Below are 16,803 nucleotides of genomic sequence, written 5' to 3' on the forward strand. Positions count from 1 at the left end.
CTGTACAAATACAGGGGAACCCTTGAGGAGAGCACAGCAATCTATACTAACCAGCAGCACAAACTGGAGGATTTGTATTGCCTTTCCTTCCCTCCCAGACTCATTCCAGTACAGGTTTTTCTGTATTTGTGCAGAATTGTGCTCTACAATTAGAGAGAATAATCTCTCAGCTAATAGCACATTAGTGTCAGTGTATTTCAGGTTTTACCTGTTGATTGATACACTCTCCTGAGATTTATGGTTAACCTGATGTGCAGTTTTATGCTCTAATAAGAGAATAGTCCTGCCAGCTGATATAAGACTAGTGTCAGTTTGGTTGCACTTAGGGACCTCTAATATGTAATTTGATTTTCAGCTAAATGTTGACTGTGTGAGGTGTGTTTGGGTGGAGGTATATTATAAAGGGAACGGGCCTGAATGGGAATTTTGGTCCCCAAAACGTTTGTTGCCCCCCTATATTTTATCACCTTGACCTGAGCGTTTGTTATACGTTGTTCTTTTCCCTCCCCTCCATCTTTCTTTTTTCCCCCCACGGTTGTTGTTCCCTTTGTGTTTCCTCCATCTTTCCCCCTCTCCAGACTTGTTACTTATTGTTTAGCCCTTGTTTCCATGTAAAAGTTTTTTCCGAGCCCCTAATAGGGTTGGCCGATGAAATGCAATTTTCTTGAATACATCATTGTTATTTTCTTATTGATGCCTTTATCTGATTTTTTTTCAACCTGATTATATGTGAGTGATTGATGTTCTGATTGATGATCTGTATCAGTGATTGATATGTGTCAGTGATTGATGATCTGATGATATGTGTCAGTGATTGATAATTTGATGAATTGTGTCAGTGATTGATGATCTGATGATATGTGTCAGTGATTGATAATTTGATGAATTGTGTCAGTGATAGATGATCTGATGATATGTATCAGTGATTGATGATCTGATGAATTGTGTCAGTGATAGATGATCTGATGATATGTGTCAGTGATTGATATTATGTGTCAGTGATTGATGATCTGATGATGTGTGTCAGTGATTGATGATCTGATGATATGTATCAGTGATTGATATTATGTGTCAGTGATTGATGATCTGATTATATGTGTCAGTGATTGATGATCTGATGATATGTATCAGCGATTGATGATCTGATGATATGTGTCAGTGATTGATATTATGTGTCAGTGATTGATGATCTGATTATATGTGTCAGTGATTGATGATCTGATTATATGTCAGTGATTGATGATCTGATGATATGTGTCAGTGATTGATGATCTGAAGATGTGTGTCAGTTATTGATGATCTGATGATATGTGCCAGTGATTGATGATCTGAAGATGTGTGTCAGTTATTGATGATCTGATGATATGTGTCAGTGATTGATGATCTGATGATATGTGCCAGTGATTGATGATCTGATGATATGTGCCAGTGATTGATGATCTGATGATATGTGCCAGTGATTGATGATCTGATGATATGTGCCAGTGATTGATGATCTGAAGATGTGTGTCAGTGATTGATGATCTGATGATATGTGTCAGTGATTGATGATCTGAAGATGTGTGTCAGTTATTGATGATCTGATATGTCAGTGATTGATGATCTGATGATATGTGTCAGTGATTGATGATCTGAAGATGTGTGTCAGTTATTGATGATCTGATATGTCAGTGATTGATGATCTGATGATGTGTGTCAGTGATTGATGATCTGATGATATGATCGTACTAAATAATACAGCGTATCCCTACACAACGCTTACCACTGTTTTTAATTAACTCACTTAGTTTCATTTTTTTTTCTTTTTTTAAAGGATTATTTAAAAAAAAAAAAAAAAAAAGGCTCCTCCGTTTCCGTTTTTAGAGCATGAATGTTAAATACTGTAAACCTTTTGAAACCAAGGTCCAAATAACACAATAACAAACGACAGTGTATACCTTTTTATTTCATGCATTTAAAGCAGCAGAAATGAGCGACCTTTTCCTCAGGTGCTTTAGCATTGTATTGTGCATTGTTTCAGACATCCTGATCACAGATAACAAGCAAACATAATTATAGGCAAGAAATGGAAGTGTGTATAATGTTTCACTCAGCAATGATTTGCAGGTCCCTGCAGCAGCGAAGGAGTTTATCCTGGCAGGACAATGGCACATAGGAGGTTAACCCCTTGCTATGCCTGGGACTGAGTAACATATGTTCATCCCTTTCCATGCACAAATGTGCAGATTATGGAAACCTTTCATTTTTGGACTTTATTGAGTTCCATGTCGCAGCAAGAAAGGGAGGAATGTTTGAGTAGAAGTGGGGAGAATACTCCTATAGGGATATAACCACTCATTTCCCAGAGATTGGAGTATAGCAGATAGCGCCCTGAGTTGTGTAAGGCATTTGGCAGTAATTTTCTAAAAGAGGGTATTGGGTAGTATGGCTGTGTAATTCCACTGTAGGAGTATATTAGGCACTAAAGGAACAGTATGTGTAGGGAGTATGGTTTCCAGGTGTCCAGTATTGAACCGGACTGCCCTGTATTTGGGCACTCTGTCCAGTAACAAATGAGAGGTAATACTGGACTGTCTATGGACATGTATGTGTCCGGTATTACCTCTCTGGGCATATATGTGTATACCGGTATTACCTCTCTGGACATGTATGTGTATACCGGTATTACCTCTCTGGACATGAAAAGAACCCTCTAGGGAGGAAAGTAGAGCACAGCCCAAAGACAAAAAAAGCAGGAACCAGCAAACTAGAGGTTAAAAAACTCCTTTAATGATCCAAAAAGGGGGGAGACACCATAAAAATACACCAACCACCCACTCTGACGCGTTTCGGGCAAAGCCCTTTGTCAAAGAGTACCCCAATAGTGAAAAACAAACATTTATATACTTACACAATAATCACCCTGATTGACTGCATCCTCCGGTGCCGGTGACGTCAGCAACTCTCGCCGAGCATCTCGCGAGATTCACTCTCCAGCCAGAACTCATAGGGACTAACCAACGAGAGTATATAGCGCCATCTACCCCGGAGGATATGTCAATACAGGAGCAAGGATAAAAAGTATCTCACGTGCGTCCGCAACCGGAAGTGACGTCACGGAGATCAATCCAGGGTCTCAGGAGGAACCTAGACTCTATGGTGCCTCCAAGAGGCGGGGAGAGCCCCCACAGCGCCACCCCCGCCCGGAATACACAAGAACACACATAAGTAATGTGTGTCCGGTGTACCAATAGCAGGAAGTGACGTCACGGAAAACAGACCCAAGCCTCAAGAGGCACCCAGACTCACTGGTACCTACAAGAGGCACGGAGAGTCCACACAGCGCCATCTAGCTGGGGAGGCACATCAACAGGCACAAACTATAGCATACATCCCCACAATAAAAACCTCATTACCATAGAATTCATAATGCAATATAGTAGTAAATGTCTATATTGTAAAGATATGGCAATCCATCTATGAATGATAATAAGACAACAAATTCATACTATAATATAAAAAAGATGAAAAAAAAGGAAAAAATGAACATATAGACATAAGGCTAAATAATTAATACATGTATGCCATGACATCCTTATCACTTCTAAAAATGATAACGACATGGGATAAAAAGGTGGTTGGCGGAGAGGTATATAAAGATTCACAATATAATTAGAATATTTCATGTTGCCAGTAATCTTGCTGATTAAATAGAAAACCTCTCCATATAACTGACCAAGAGACCGATTATTTATACGTACAATGTTAGACTTACAATGTATATATGTATTAGCCATCAGTAATCGTATACTGCTCACAATGGATACCATCATATTAAATGCATAGAATCTTCATGACCCAGAGCAAAATGGGGGTAACACTGAGAATAAAGTGATCATGTCATAGACAAACCGTGAATGAAATCAATCAGGACAATATAATAACTTGCATAATAACTTGCATAATAATGATGCACTCGGCGAGGAATGAACACTCTGATCACTGGGATAAAAAATGCTTCAATTCCCAGTCCGTGTTCATTCCTCGCGGAGCCATAGATCCTAAAGAATGTATCCAGAACATCTCTCTGCGATTAAGAATATTTTCTCTATTACCACCTCTGATAGGTATCTTAACAAACTCTAAGGCAGAAAAAGAAAATTTATCAATACTGCCAGAGGGACACGCAGAGAAATGTCTGGATACAGGATATTTGTCGTCTTTTTGTTTAATGGATCTCAGATGTTCAGATATCCTCTGTTTGAGAGGACGTATCGTCCTCCCTATATATTTACTGCCACAGCCACATTTGAGCATGTATATCACATAGTTGGTATTACATGTAATCAATGATTGGATCCTCAGATTTTCTCTAGTGTAGATATTTCTCAGACTTTTTATTGGTAGTGCATATCTGCACATCTTACAGTTACCACATTTCACAAAGCCTTTAATCTTTAAACTGACGTTAATCTCAGCATTGGTCTGTAGTAGGCTTGGTGACAAGTGATGTCCTAGGGTCTTAGCCCTTCTAAAGACAAATTTTGGTGGTCTATCTACATACATCTTAAGTTGGTCATCAAGCTTTAATACATTCCAATGCCTATTAATGATTTTACGTATTTGGCTGGACTGTTTACTAAATGTAGATATAAAAAGAGGTACGGACTTCTTGGTATACCCAACCTTAGGCTTTACATTCGGTTTTAGTAGAATATTTCGATCCATATTTAAAGCATTAGTATAGGCAGAATCTATAACAGATCTACTGTAGCCCCTTAATAGAAATCTGGTTCGAAGTTCCTCAGATCTATCAATGAAGGATTTCTCTGTTGAACAAATCCTTCGTAGGCGTAAAAATTGTGCCTTGGGTATGCCTTTAATGAGTGCAGTTGGATGTGCACTCCTAGCCTGGAGAAAGGAATTACGAGAGTTACTCTTACGATAGAGGTCAGTTTGAACATTACCATCCATATCGACATAAAAACAGACATCTAAGTAATTAATACGATGTCTGTTTGATTCAAAAGTGAATTTGAGATTGTATATATTTTTATTCAGGTAGTCAATGAACAAAACCAATTCCACATTGCTACCTCTCCAAATCAGAATCAAATCGTCGATGTAACGACGGTAGAATATTATATTTGTACGATATGGATTGTTGTCCCCAAAAATAAATAAAGTCTCCCAAAAACCCATAAAAAGATTTGCATAGGATGGGGCAAAGGATGTCCCCATCGCTGTGCCGCGTGTTTGAAGAAAGTAAGTGGTGTTGAAAAGAAAATAATTGTGATGTAGTAAAAATGTAATAGCCTCCATAATAAAGACATTTTGTGCTTGTGAAAGTGATGATTTATCAAGAAAAAACTGGGTATCCTGAATACCTTGTGCGTGATTAATACTAGTGTATAGTGACGTGACATCTAAAGTAACCCAAATATATTGTGCACACCAAGTGAAAGTTGAAAGAGTGTTAATAAGATCAATGGAATCCCTAAGATATGAAGGGAGTTGGTGCACAAGTGGCTGTAAAAAAGAATCCACGTACCTAGATAGACCATCTCCCAAAGATCCAATACTAGAGATGATCGGTCTACCTGGAGGATTCAACAGGGATTTGTGGATCTTCGGGAGATGGTGAAAAATGGGTACAATGGGATGTGAAACATTAAGGAAGGAGAATTCATTGTCTGGACATGTATGTGTCCAGTATTACCTCTCTGGACATAGTGACCTGACAGGCTTGAGGGGCCGTGGGATTTCCCTGCACAGGGAGAGAGCAGCTTCCTCCATCCTAATTTGCTGTGGGATAATACAGCCAATCAGGAGGTGGTGTAAGGTGCCTGGGGGTTGGGGCAAGGAGAGGAGGAAACAGCATGGAGTGGAGAGAGGCGAGGTGTGTGTGTCTTGAGCACATTGCACCTTTCACCATTGTGTCCAGTATTTTTGGAGAGGCCGAAAAGAATAGAGGCTGGGGCGCTCCCTTATTATTAGGCTTGTGGTGTGGCCTATTTTTAATGTTTAACCAAAATAAGGGTTAGTGTATACTTGCCCTTGTTGTTTTCTGCAGCTGGACCTGTAGAGAAGATAAAGCCCGGAATCTTCTTGAAATGGCAGTAGAATCGGTGGGTTGGTCAGCGCACGGATTTTTTTGCTCACAGGATGAAAAGAGAAAAATGGGGGACACGTGATTAGTGTTTAATTGGACAAAACTTTTAACCAATAATATAATGTGGTTGTCTAAAATGAATCTTGTTAAAATAAAAATAAAAATAAAAATAAAAAATGAAAAATATATATATATATAGATAATAGGAAAGGGGAAATGTATATACCTTGGTTAAAAGCCTGAATTGGGGCTTGGATGGAAAGGTCTAAATAGAAACCACTTCATAAATTTAAAAAGTTTCTAAAATGGAATTCTGTTGTTAATGGTGGGATGGGGGATGTGAAATAAAAGATGTAAGAACGGTGGGGGCAGGGGATTAGCGCGCTCTTGCGCAGCCTGCTGCCAAACAGGGATGGTAGTGTTGTTAGTGCAGTACTATGCAGCCTGCTGTCTGGCTAAAAATAGTGATGCTGGTTTGGCAGTGTTTAATGTTGCCGGAAGCAGTGGCTTCCTCCTCCTTCTACTTGCGGTGGTAAATGGGGCTGGTTTAGTAAGAGATAATATATTATAACGAGATAAAATAGAGTTTCTGGTGTAGGGGTGACTGCCTACTCTTCCTAATGGAGGTGGTATGTAAGTGACTTCTCTCCCGGGTGCCCGATTCAAAGAAAGAAAGGGCCAAAAGCCGGTGAGTGGGTAAAAAATAAGTTTATTAAGTGCATAAACAGCAAACAGGAAAAACACTTACAGTGCAGCTTAGGCAACAGCCCAGCCTCAGCCCGATCGTCCGATGGCTCTCCTCCGACCGGTGTATCCCCCGTGATCGCGTCCGATGGCGGGAACCGGAAGGGGAGGGCTTACCGGATGTCTGCAGGCTGGCTGGGTCCTTCAGGTAATGGGCTCCGGCAGGGAACTACGCGTTTCGCAATGATGCTTCGTCAGGTTCCTGCCGGATGCCCTAGATCTTCCCTTTTATAGGTTTAAAGAAGCTGCTTGATTGATTGATTACAATCAATAAATGATATATGCAATTTCGGTATTAAAACAGCTTATACTTCAAATGGTGGTCTTGTTTTATGTACATTGACTGTAATGGGCGATTGGGGGAAATTAAAGGTCAATGCAATGTTAATATAAAGTTTATACATTCATAAAATTGAATCAAGCATTTAATTGTGCACATGTGATATCACTCCTTTGTATGGAGCTTGATTGTCTCATATATGAGTGTGCCAATTAGTAGAAGTTAATACAGAATGCATGAGAAATACACAGGAAAAAAACATGAGAGAAATTTTAAGAAAAAACCTGAGTGAAAGTATAAGGAGAAATACATACTTTTTTATACATGTTCCTTTAAAATAGGTTTTGTAGATGAATTATATTGTACTGAAACCTTGTACTTGAATCCCCATGTAGGTTCACATAGCTCTATGCTTTGGTAGAAGATTGATTGATAGTTAGGGGGATAGTTAAAATATATATATATAAAAAAACATTATATAATATCATACAAAATTTTTGGAGAAATTTATCAGAGTACATGCGTGGCAGTTAAGTCACTTCACACATCTCTTCACTAGAGCTTTAAATTTAAAAATGCTTCACAGCGTTCTAAAAAATAAAATAGTGGGATATAAAATATGTATCAAAAAATGTAAGGAGATACGGGTTTAAAACAATAATAATAAATGTGTTTTAATTGGAATGATGTTTTAGTATTTAAGTCATCTTTAGAATTTAAATACCTGGGTGTTCTTTTATGTGATTTGTCGGGGATTCGATTCCAGGGTCATAGTCACTCTATGTATTGTGTGCTTAGTGGGTTAGGCTACATAGATGCTGGTATTTAAAACCATGTTTGCTGGTACATTGCGAGGTAAGTTTTCACAGGTATTAGTGGATCCTCATAGTCGCGCCGGTACTAGTGCAAATGGAGGTAGAGAAAGGGCGATGCAGGGTGAAGATAGAAAGAAGAGAGATAAGATATGGAAAAGAGAGGGGAAAAAAAGGGGGAAGGGGAAGGCGGAAAAAGGGAGAGAGAAAGGGAAAAGGGATGGGAAAAGGGGAAACAGGATTAGTACAGTGTGTCTTGAATGGAGCGCAATCTTTACTCTAGGAATGCCCCAATATCTATGTCAATGTTGAGTCCTAGGGGTGCTAGCGTTTTCAATTTATAGATCCATAGGGTTTCCTTCTTGGCTAGTTTGGCCTCACCTATAGAGCCATAGAACAGATCCCACCCCTCTGGCGAGGAGGCGATAGACTAACCAAACTAGCCAAGAAGGAAACCCTATGGATCTATAAATTGAACACGCTAGCACCCCTAGGACTCAACATTGACATAGATATTGGGGCATTCCTAGAGTAAAGATTGCGCTCCATTCAAGACACACTGTACTAATCCTGTTTCCCCTTTTCCCATCCCTTTTCCCTTTCTCTCTCCCTTTTTCCGCCTTCCCCTTCCCCCTTTTTTTCCCCTCTCTTTTCCATATCTTATCTCTCTTCTTTCTATCTTCACCCTGCATCCCCCCCTTTCTCTACCTCCATTTGCACTAGTACCGGCGCGACTATGAGGATCCACCAATACCTGTGAAAACTTACCTCGCAATGTACCAGCAAACATGGTTTTAAATACCAGCATCTATGTAGCCTAACCCACTAAGCACACAATACATAGAGTGACTATGACCCTGGAATCGAATCCCCGACAAATCACATAAAAGAACACCCAGGTATTTAAATTCTAAAGATGACTTAAATACTAAAACATCATTCCAATTAAAACACATTTATTATTATTGTTTTAAACCCGTATCTCCTTACATTTTTTGATACATATTTTATATCCCACTATTTTATTTTTTAGAACGCTGTGAAGCATTTTTAAATTTAAAGCTCTAGTGAAGAGATGTGTGAAGTGACTTAACTGCCACGCATGTACTCTGATAAATTTCTCCAAAAATTTTGTATGATATTATATAATGTTTTTTTATATATATATATTTTAACTATCCCCCTAACTATCAATCAATCTTCTACCAAAGCATAGAGCTACAGTATGTGAACCTACATGGGGATTCAAGTACAAGGTTTCAGTACAATATAATTCATCTACAAAACCTATTTTAAAGGAACATGTATAAAAAAGTATGTATTTCTCCTTATACTTTCACTCGGGTTTTTTCTTAAAATTTCTCTCATGTTTTTTTCCTGTGTATTTCTCATGCATTCTGTATTAACTTCTACTAATTGGCACACTCATATATGAGACAATCAAGCTCCATACAAAGGAGTGATATCACATGTGCACAATTAAATGCTTGATTCAATTTTATGAATGTATAAACTTTATATTAACATTGCATTGACCTTTAATTTCCCCCAATCGCCCATTACAGTCAATGTACATAAAACAAGACCACCATTTGAAGTATAAGCTGTTTTAATACCGAAATTGCATATATCATTTATTGATTGTAATCAATCAATCAAGCAGCTTCTTTAAACCTATAAAAGGGAAGATCTAGGGCATCCGGCAGGAACCTGACGAAGCATCATTGCGAAACGCGTAGTTCCCTGCCGGAGCCCATTACCTGAAGGACCCAGCCAGCCTGCAGACATCCGGTAAGCCCTCCCCTTCCGGTTCCCGCCATCGGACGCGATCACGGGGGATACACCGGTCGGAGGAGAGCCATCGGACGATCGGGCTGAGGCTGGGCTGTTGCCTAAGCTGCACTGTAAGTGTTTTTCCTGTTTGCTGTTTATGCACTTAATAAACTTATTTTTTACCCACTCACCGGCTTTTGGCCCTTTCTTTCTTTGAATCGGGCACCCGGGAGAGAAGTCACTTACATACCACCTCCATTAGGAAGAGTAGGCAGTCACCCCTACACCAGAAACTCTATTTTATCTCGTTATAATATATTATCTCTTACTAAACCAGCCCCATTTACCACCGCAAGTAGAAGGAGGAGGAAGCCACTGCTTCCGGCAACATTAAACACTGCCAAACCAGCATCACTATTTTTAGCCAGACAGCAGGCTGCATAGTACTGCACTAACAACACTACCATCCCTGTTTGGCAGCAGGCTGCGCAAGAGCGCGCTAATCCCCTGCCCCCACCGTTCTTACATCTTTTATTTCACATCCCCCATCCCACCATTAACAACAGAATTCCATTTTAGAAACTTTTTAAATTTATGAAGTGGTTTCTATTTAGACCTTTCCATCCAAGCCCCAATTCAGGCTTTTAACCAAGGTATATACATTTCCCCTTTCCTATTATCTATATATATATATATTTTTCATTTTTTATTTTTATTTTTATTTTTATTTTAACAAGATTCATTTTAGACAACCACATTATATTATTGGTTAAAAGTTTTGTCCAATTAAACACTAATCACGTGTCCCCCATTTTTCTCTTTTCATCCTGTGAGCAAAAAAATCCGTGCGCTGACCAACCCACCGATTCTACTGCCTTTTTGGAGAGGCCACCTGGCAACCATAGTAGGGGAGTATGGGGCTTATCAAGCAATAAATGTTGGGAAGACCCCATGGGAGAGCATTAGATATGGGGCAATAGAGGCAGGCGGGTTGAATTAGGAAGCAGTCAATAAGAGGGGTAATAAGTCATTTCCTAAAAGGAATAGTATTTTTGCATTATACAGTAAGGGCAGTAATTCCCAGTTGGGAGGGGGGGGCGTATGCACTGGGCAATAGAAGCAATGATTGGAATATGTTGGGCATTGGGTTTCAGAAGCAGCGCCCACCCGCCCCCCCCCCCCCCCCCATTAGGAGGCATTAGGCACATGAACTGGGGTGAAGGCAGAATGGTGGGGCAGGAGCAGGCACAGATATGCTCATGAAGATGGGCATATAGTCCTCAGGAAGGGACACCGCCTGCCGCTGCATCATATTCAACACGGTATGCCGAAGGTCTCTGCTCACATCTCCTCGCAGCTCCAGCAGCGCAGACACATGATCGTCACTGGGAGAAAGAATAATACCCTGGGGTTACATATCACCTTTCCATTAGCAGCACGCACTTCTCTTTGAGGATGCGGACTGTAGCTATTTTATTACATTTCCCAGCCTGTAATTACTAGGCTGTCTTTTGCCATAAGATACATTGCAATGCTGAACAGGCCATTGGCATGAATGGGCTGTGAAGTGTCTTCCAGCACCGGACAGCTCCATATGGTAGAACACTGCTTTGTAAATATGGCCTTCAATGCCATAAAAAAACAATTGTAAAATAAACACATCATCTGAAAAAGACTGAATAGAACACAAAAAGTGTTCCCCGCACTCTGAATGAATACAAAAGAATCAATGATACTTGAAATGCTGATATGTATTAATGAGTAAAAGTGAAGAACCTGAATTGACAGTGTGCAAAAAAACGCAAATCACATAAAATGAACAGGAGGGGGAGGGATGGTGAGGGAAGGGGGAAATGTGACATCAATAAAAAGTGAGGGATATGATAAAGAAATCCCTAACAGGGAAGGAAGTGGGTGCGGTGAGACGACCTTAGAAGTACAGCTTTATCTCTCTCCATACAAAGTTCAAAACATACTTCTCAATCAGGGTGGGGACTGTTTCATCGGTGTTTTGGTTCTAAAAAATATTCCGCTATGTTAGAATTCCATCGGTTTTTGATTTGTATAAAAATATTGTTAAAGGTTACAAATAAACAGGAGAAAGTATTTTTCCAATTTTGGGAGATTTGACTATTAAACATCTAAAGAGACATTGCACGTGCAAACCTGTCCATTCTTCTAAAAAAAATATTTTTTTTATTTTTAGAATTGCTGCTGTATTTCTTTTTCCAGAATCCCCTTTCATCTCATCCTCGCTGTTAGTAACTTCCCCAACCAAGTAAGGGGCAGTGGCATTGCCAGACTGGAGTTAAAGCTTAATCTGATACTGTCTTCCATATTGTTCTATCCCAAGAAGCAGGGATTTTTAGACGGACTTTCTCCCACATATATGTCCAAAGGATTCCTGGTTTCTGAGACATATGTCGGCATGGTCCAGAGGATAATATTGTCAACAGCACCGTCAAGCTATGTCGTGTGATGTTCTCAATATACATTTGTCTGGGCTGCATAATTCCTGGGAAGAGCAGAGACCTAAACCAGGGTAGTTTCAGAAGCAGCACTGGCACAATTGTGCTGCAGTAACTTTTGTTCAGATAATCTTTGTAAGAGCATAATCACAACTCCTTATTGAAGAAAAAATGCTGCATTTTTTTTCTCTCTAAAAAAAATTCCCTCATCCAATGCAAGTTAAAGCTGCAGTTCAAGCAATATCCTACATGTGTTTTAAAAAAAAAACTGTACTATGAGAAAATACAAAATAAAAAAAATAAACAATTTTAAAGGCATTTTTAATGTATTCTAATGTAACAAGCATTTTTGTTCCTATAGCAACCATTTACATAGTCACATCTCCTTCCCCTTCTGATACAGCATCACACTTTTGAGCCCTGCCCTCTCTAGCCGTGAACCAATTGAATCTAGTGCCTGCCTGGTCACATGATCTTCCTCACAGAACTTTGGCTGTCAGTGCAGCAAAAGAGGACCTATGACGCATTTAGTGAACCCCAAACTGAATCTTTGCCAATCGATGAGAACGGATTGATTGGCAACTTAGCTAATCACTTGTCAGTGTGTAGATTGTATTGCTGCACATATGAAATGAAAAAAATATTTAATTTATAAAAAACGACAGTTTGAACTTCAGCTTTAATGAACGATGAAGCCATCTTCTGCATTTACCTATGAAATCTGCTTAAAAGACGTGTTTATATGTTGGCCAGTATGCCCGGGAGAAGGTAGGGTGTGCGCCTTTATCCACTATGCCATAATGCTTACAATCTATTACTTTTTTAAACTCTGTTTAAAGGTGAAAAAGAACGCAGTGTGCGCCGGTGGTAAGTATAAAGTCGTATTGAATAACATAAAAAGCATATATACACTTACAATTAGCTATTGTGTAGTAAGTAAGTCATTGCTCGACAGTGGTCATCAACCTCCTGATGAAGCACAAACTGTGCGAAACGCATTGTGGCCATGTTACACCTGTCTGGTGTCTCATAGCTCCGCAGTAAGACACACCTGTGACGAGTGTTCACCACAAACAAGGCGGGACCGCGAGGCTGAGGTGGGGATGTCAATAGCCACCGACCAGAAACATAGCAGCCACTTCCAGTGTGCAGAGTGGAGGTGATATAGCTGGGTCAGGGTAGGAGAAGTCAGGTAGGTCGAGGGTACTTGCTGTTGTCTGGGGTTGGAGAGTGTAGAATCGTTGTATATCCGTAGCAGTGGTCAAGGGGAGGAGAGAGTGGAAGGCCAGAAGCAAGCCGAGGTCAAGGAAGCCGAGAAGTCAGATGTCCAAGTACAAGCTGAGGTCACAACAGGAAGGGAAGACTAGACAAGGCAAAACCCAACGAGCAGCTTGAGGTAAGCACAAGACACAAACATTGTTTTCTGCTCAGCCAGTTTGAGAGAGGACTGGCTGGGCATATATATATATATATATATATATATATATATATATATATATATATATATATATATATATATATATATATATATATGACAGACAGCCAATGAAGAAGAGGGAGGAGTGACATCATCAGACATATGCCGTAAGTTGATAGGCTGGGACGAGATGTGGAGCAGGTGAGGAACAGCTGATGAGGATTCTCTCCTTGTTGGTGCCCGTGCAGCGTGCGCGTAGTGCGTGCTGTGCGTCACCCGCGTTGCTAAGGGACGCATCACGGGTGCGGAGCCTGAAGTTTGTCCCCGCTGGGTTCTCCCTCCATGGTGTGCGGCGCTTGTGCATTGGTGATAACTGGCGTGTGTCAGTCGTGAGGCCACATGATGCCTCATGGGGGCAGGGCCTACACCCAACCCTGACAGTGCCGCGACCTCCGGGCGATCCTGGGATGATCTGGACAGGTACCTTTGATGAAAGGCCTGGATGAGCCTTGAGGCATGTATTTGTTCCCGGGGAATCCACGAGCGTTCCTCGGGGCCGAAGCCCTTCCAATGTACTATGTACTAGAGTCTCCCCCGGTAATTTCTGGAATCTAAGACCGACTGGACCTCAAATTCTTGCTGCCCTACCACTAGGAGATGTTGTGGAGGTGAACCCGGAGCAGATGAGTGAGGGCCCGGAATGAAGGGTTTCAGTAGACAAATGTTAAATACTGAGGGGATCCTCATAGATGTTGGCAACTTTAAATGGTAGGCCACTGGGTTGACCTTTTCAGTGATGATGAAGGGGCCAATGAACCTGGGTACAAATTTGACGGTGGGTACTTTCAGGTGGATATTTTTAGTAGAAAGCCAAACCTTTAGACCTTGTCTGTAAGTGACAGTCTCGCGACAATGCCGATCTGCCTGCCTTTTCTGCATCGAGACAGCATTTTTGAGGTTCTCCTGAATCCTTCCCCAGGAATCCTGAAGATACTGAATCATGTTCTGTGCTGCTGGAACCCCAGATCTGGGGCCTGTGCTTGGGGACAGCTGAAGGATGAAATCCATAGTTTTTAAAGAAGGGTGATTCCTGTGTGGATTTATTCCATAAGTTATTGTGGGAGAATTCAGCCCATGGCTGAAGGTCTGTACAATTTTCTTGGGTGTCCGAAATTAAACAGTGGATGAACTGCTCAAGGGATTGGTTGGTCCGTTCGGTCTGGCCATTAGTTTGGGGGTGATAGCCGGAAGAAAAGTGGAGGGCAATGCCTAATTGTTGGCAGAAAGCCTGCCAGAATTGGGAAATGAACTGAGATCCACGATCCGAGACAATGCCATGGGGTGTTCCATGAAGACGGAAAATCTCTTTGATGAAGACTTCGGATAGCTTGATAGCGTTAGGTAGACCTTTGAGCGGAATGGAATGAGCCTGTTCAGAGAAGTGGTCGACTACGACCAGTATGGTATTCATCCCCTTAGACAGTGGCAATTCCACAATGAAGTCCATGGAGAGATGAGTCCATTTACGATCTGGAATCGGGAGAGTTTGAAGAAGACCTGATGGTTTATTGCGAGGGGTTTTGTTTTGAGCGCAAGTATCACATGCAGTGACAAAGTTTTTTTATATCTTTGCGCATTCCTGGCCACCAGAAGGTCGGTTCCAGAAACAAGCCGAGGTCAAGGAAACCGAGAAGTCAGGAGTCCAAGTACGAGCTGAGGTCACAACAGGAAGGCAAGACAAGGCAAAAACCAACGGGCAGCTTGAGGTAAGCACAAGATACATAAACCAATGTTTATGCTCAGCCAGTTTGAGAGTGGACTGGCTGGGCCTGTATTGGCATTTTAGAGTGAGGCATTTAAAGTGCGCCTTTTAAGTGAGAATATATAGTTGGACTATAGTTTGACTAGAGGTGGACTGTGGACTGGATCTACTGAAAACTCTTCTACAGAAGGCAACAAACGGTGAGCTATCCGGACCACACTATGATCCCATGCTTGTTAGCCTGCACAATTTAACCCCCCACCCTTTTACAACTTATGTCACTGCAACCTCTCCCAACACTGACTGCACACAACTACCATCCCCCCCCTCAGCCCTCACTCACTCAGCCCACTGCAAACCCTGAATAGGCCCTATCATTGATACGCAGCAAAAGGACAAGGAAAAGGCACACCCCTGCTGTTTAGTCTGCACACACACACACTTGGCTCACAACAGCTCCATGCAGTATTACCTACCTCTGGCATAATGAACCTGGTATATACCTCAACTTTGTTTTCTCGTGGCCTCATGGAAATGTTACTTCTTTTCTCCACTACAAACTCCTCCCTCCTGGCCCACACCCAATATCACCATTCACCCTGCACTACTCAAAAGCCTTGCACTATCTACTGATTGTTGGTGGAGAACTCTAAAAACCAGCACACCAACAACCGCTCACTCTAATGGAAAACACCACAAATTTAAAACTTGCAAACAACTACTCAAATTTCTACGCATACTATTACTCTCTTTAACAGGTGATATTGAATCTAACTCAGGCCCTCCCATTTCAAGTCTGTCCCATACCCCTGAGAATTCCACATTTAATTTCCAAAAAGGTCTATCTGTCACCCATATAAATATCGGGAGCCTGCTGCCCAAAATGGATAAACTAAGAGCATGGTTTAAGTTCTTTCAAATCTAAGGCTGTCTCACATTTTAATCTGGTCTGTAACTGTTACATACGCCCATAACATATATTTTCGTTAAATGTGCATGCAATGTCTTGTATATAATGTATACCCTGTTCATTTATGTAACTGTATTTGTAACCATGTATTATTTGTCTTAACTCTGTGCCCAGGACATACTTGAAAACGAGAGGTAACTCTCAATGTATTACTTCCTGATAAAATATTTTATAAATAAATAATAAATAAATAAATAAATAATGGTGCCTTATGCATAAACCGAAAGCCACCATTCTCACAGAAACATGGCTAACTCCTATAACTCCCGATGAAAATATTGCCATTCAGGGATACTCCATTTCTAGGAAATATAGGTCAAAGAGATGAGGAGGGGTGTTATTTTATATTGCAGACACCTTCAATTTACACTGTTACGTTGCCCCCCAAGCCCACCCTCTTTGAAATCCTAGTTGGCAGAATCTGCCTCCCCTTATCTAATCCCATCTTGGTTGCTGTCATCTAACACCCCCCTAAAGCCCCTCTAC

General features: G+C 40.9%; 1 protein-coding gene across 1 annotated transcript in view; it reads right to left on the reverse strand.

The window, feature by feature from the left end:
* Positions 1-10,587: 10,587 nt before the first annotated feature.
* The window catches only part of EXOC3L1 (exocyst complex component 3 like 1), a 116,788-nt gene continuing 110,572 nt past the window's right edge, over positions 10,588-16,803 (reverse strand). The window contains exon 13 of the mRNA XM_075577061.1: positions 10,588-11,085. Within this exon, the coding sequence (XP_075433176.1) occupies positions 10,899-11,085 (187 nt within the window). The 3' untranslated portion in view covers positions 10,588-10,898. The remainder of the gene's footprint in view (positions 11,086-16,803) is intronic.

Source organism: Ascaphus truei, chromosome 19 (genome assembly GCF_040206685.1).
Source record: "Ascaphus truei isolate aAscTru1 chromosome 19, aAscTru1.hap1, whole genome shotgun sequence".
Classification (NCBI taxonomy): Eukaryota; Metazoa; Chordata; class Amphibia; order Anura; family Ascaphidae; genus Ascaphus; species Ascaphus truei.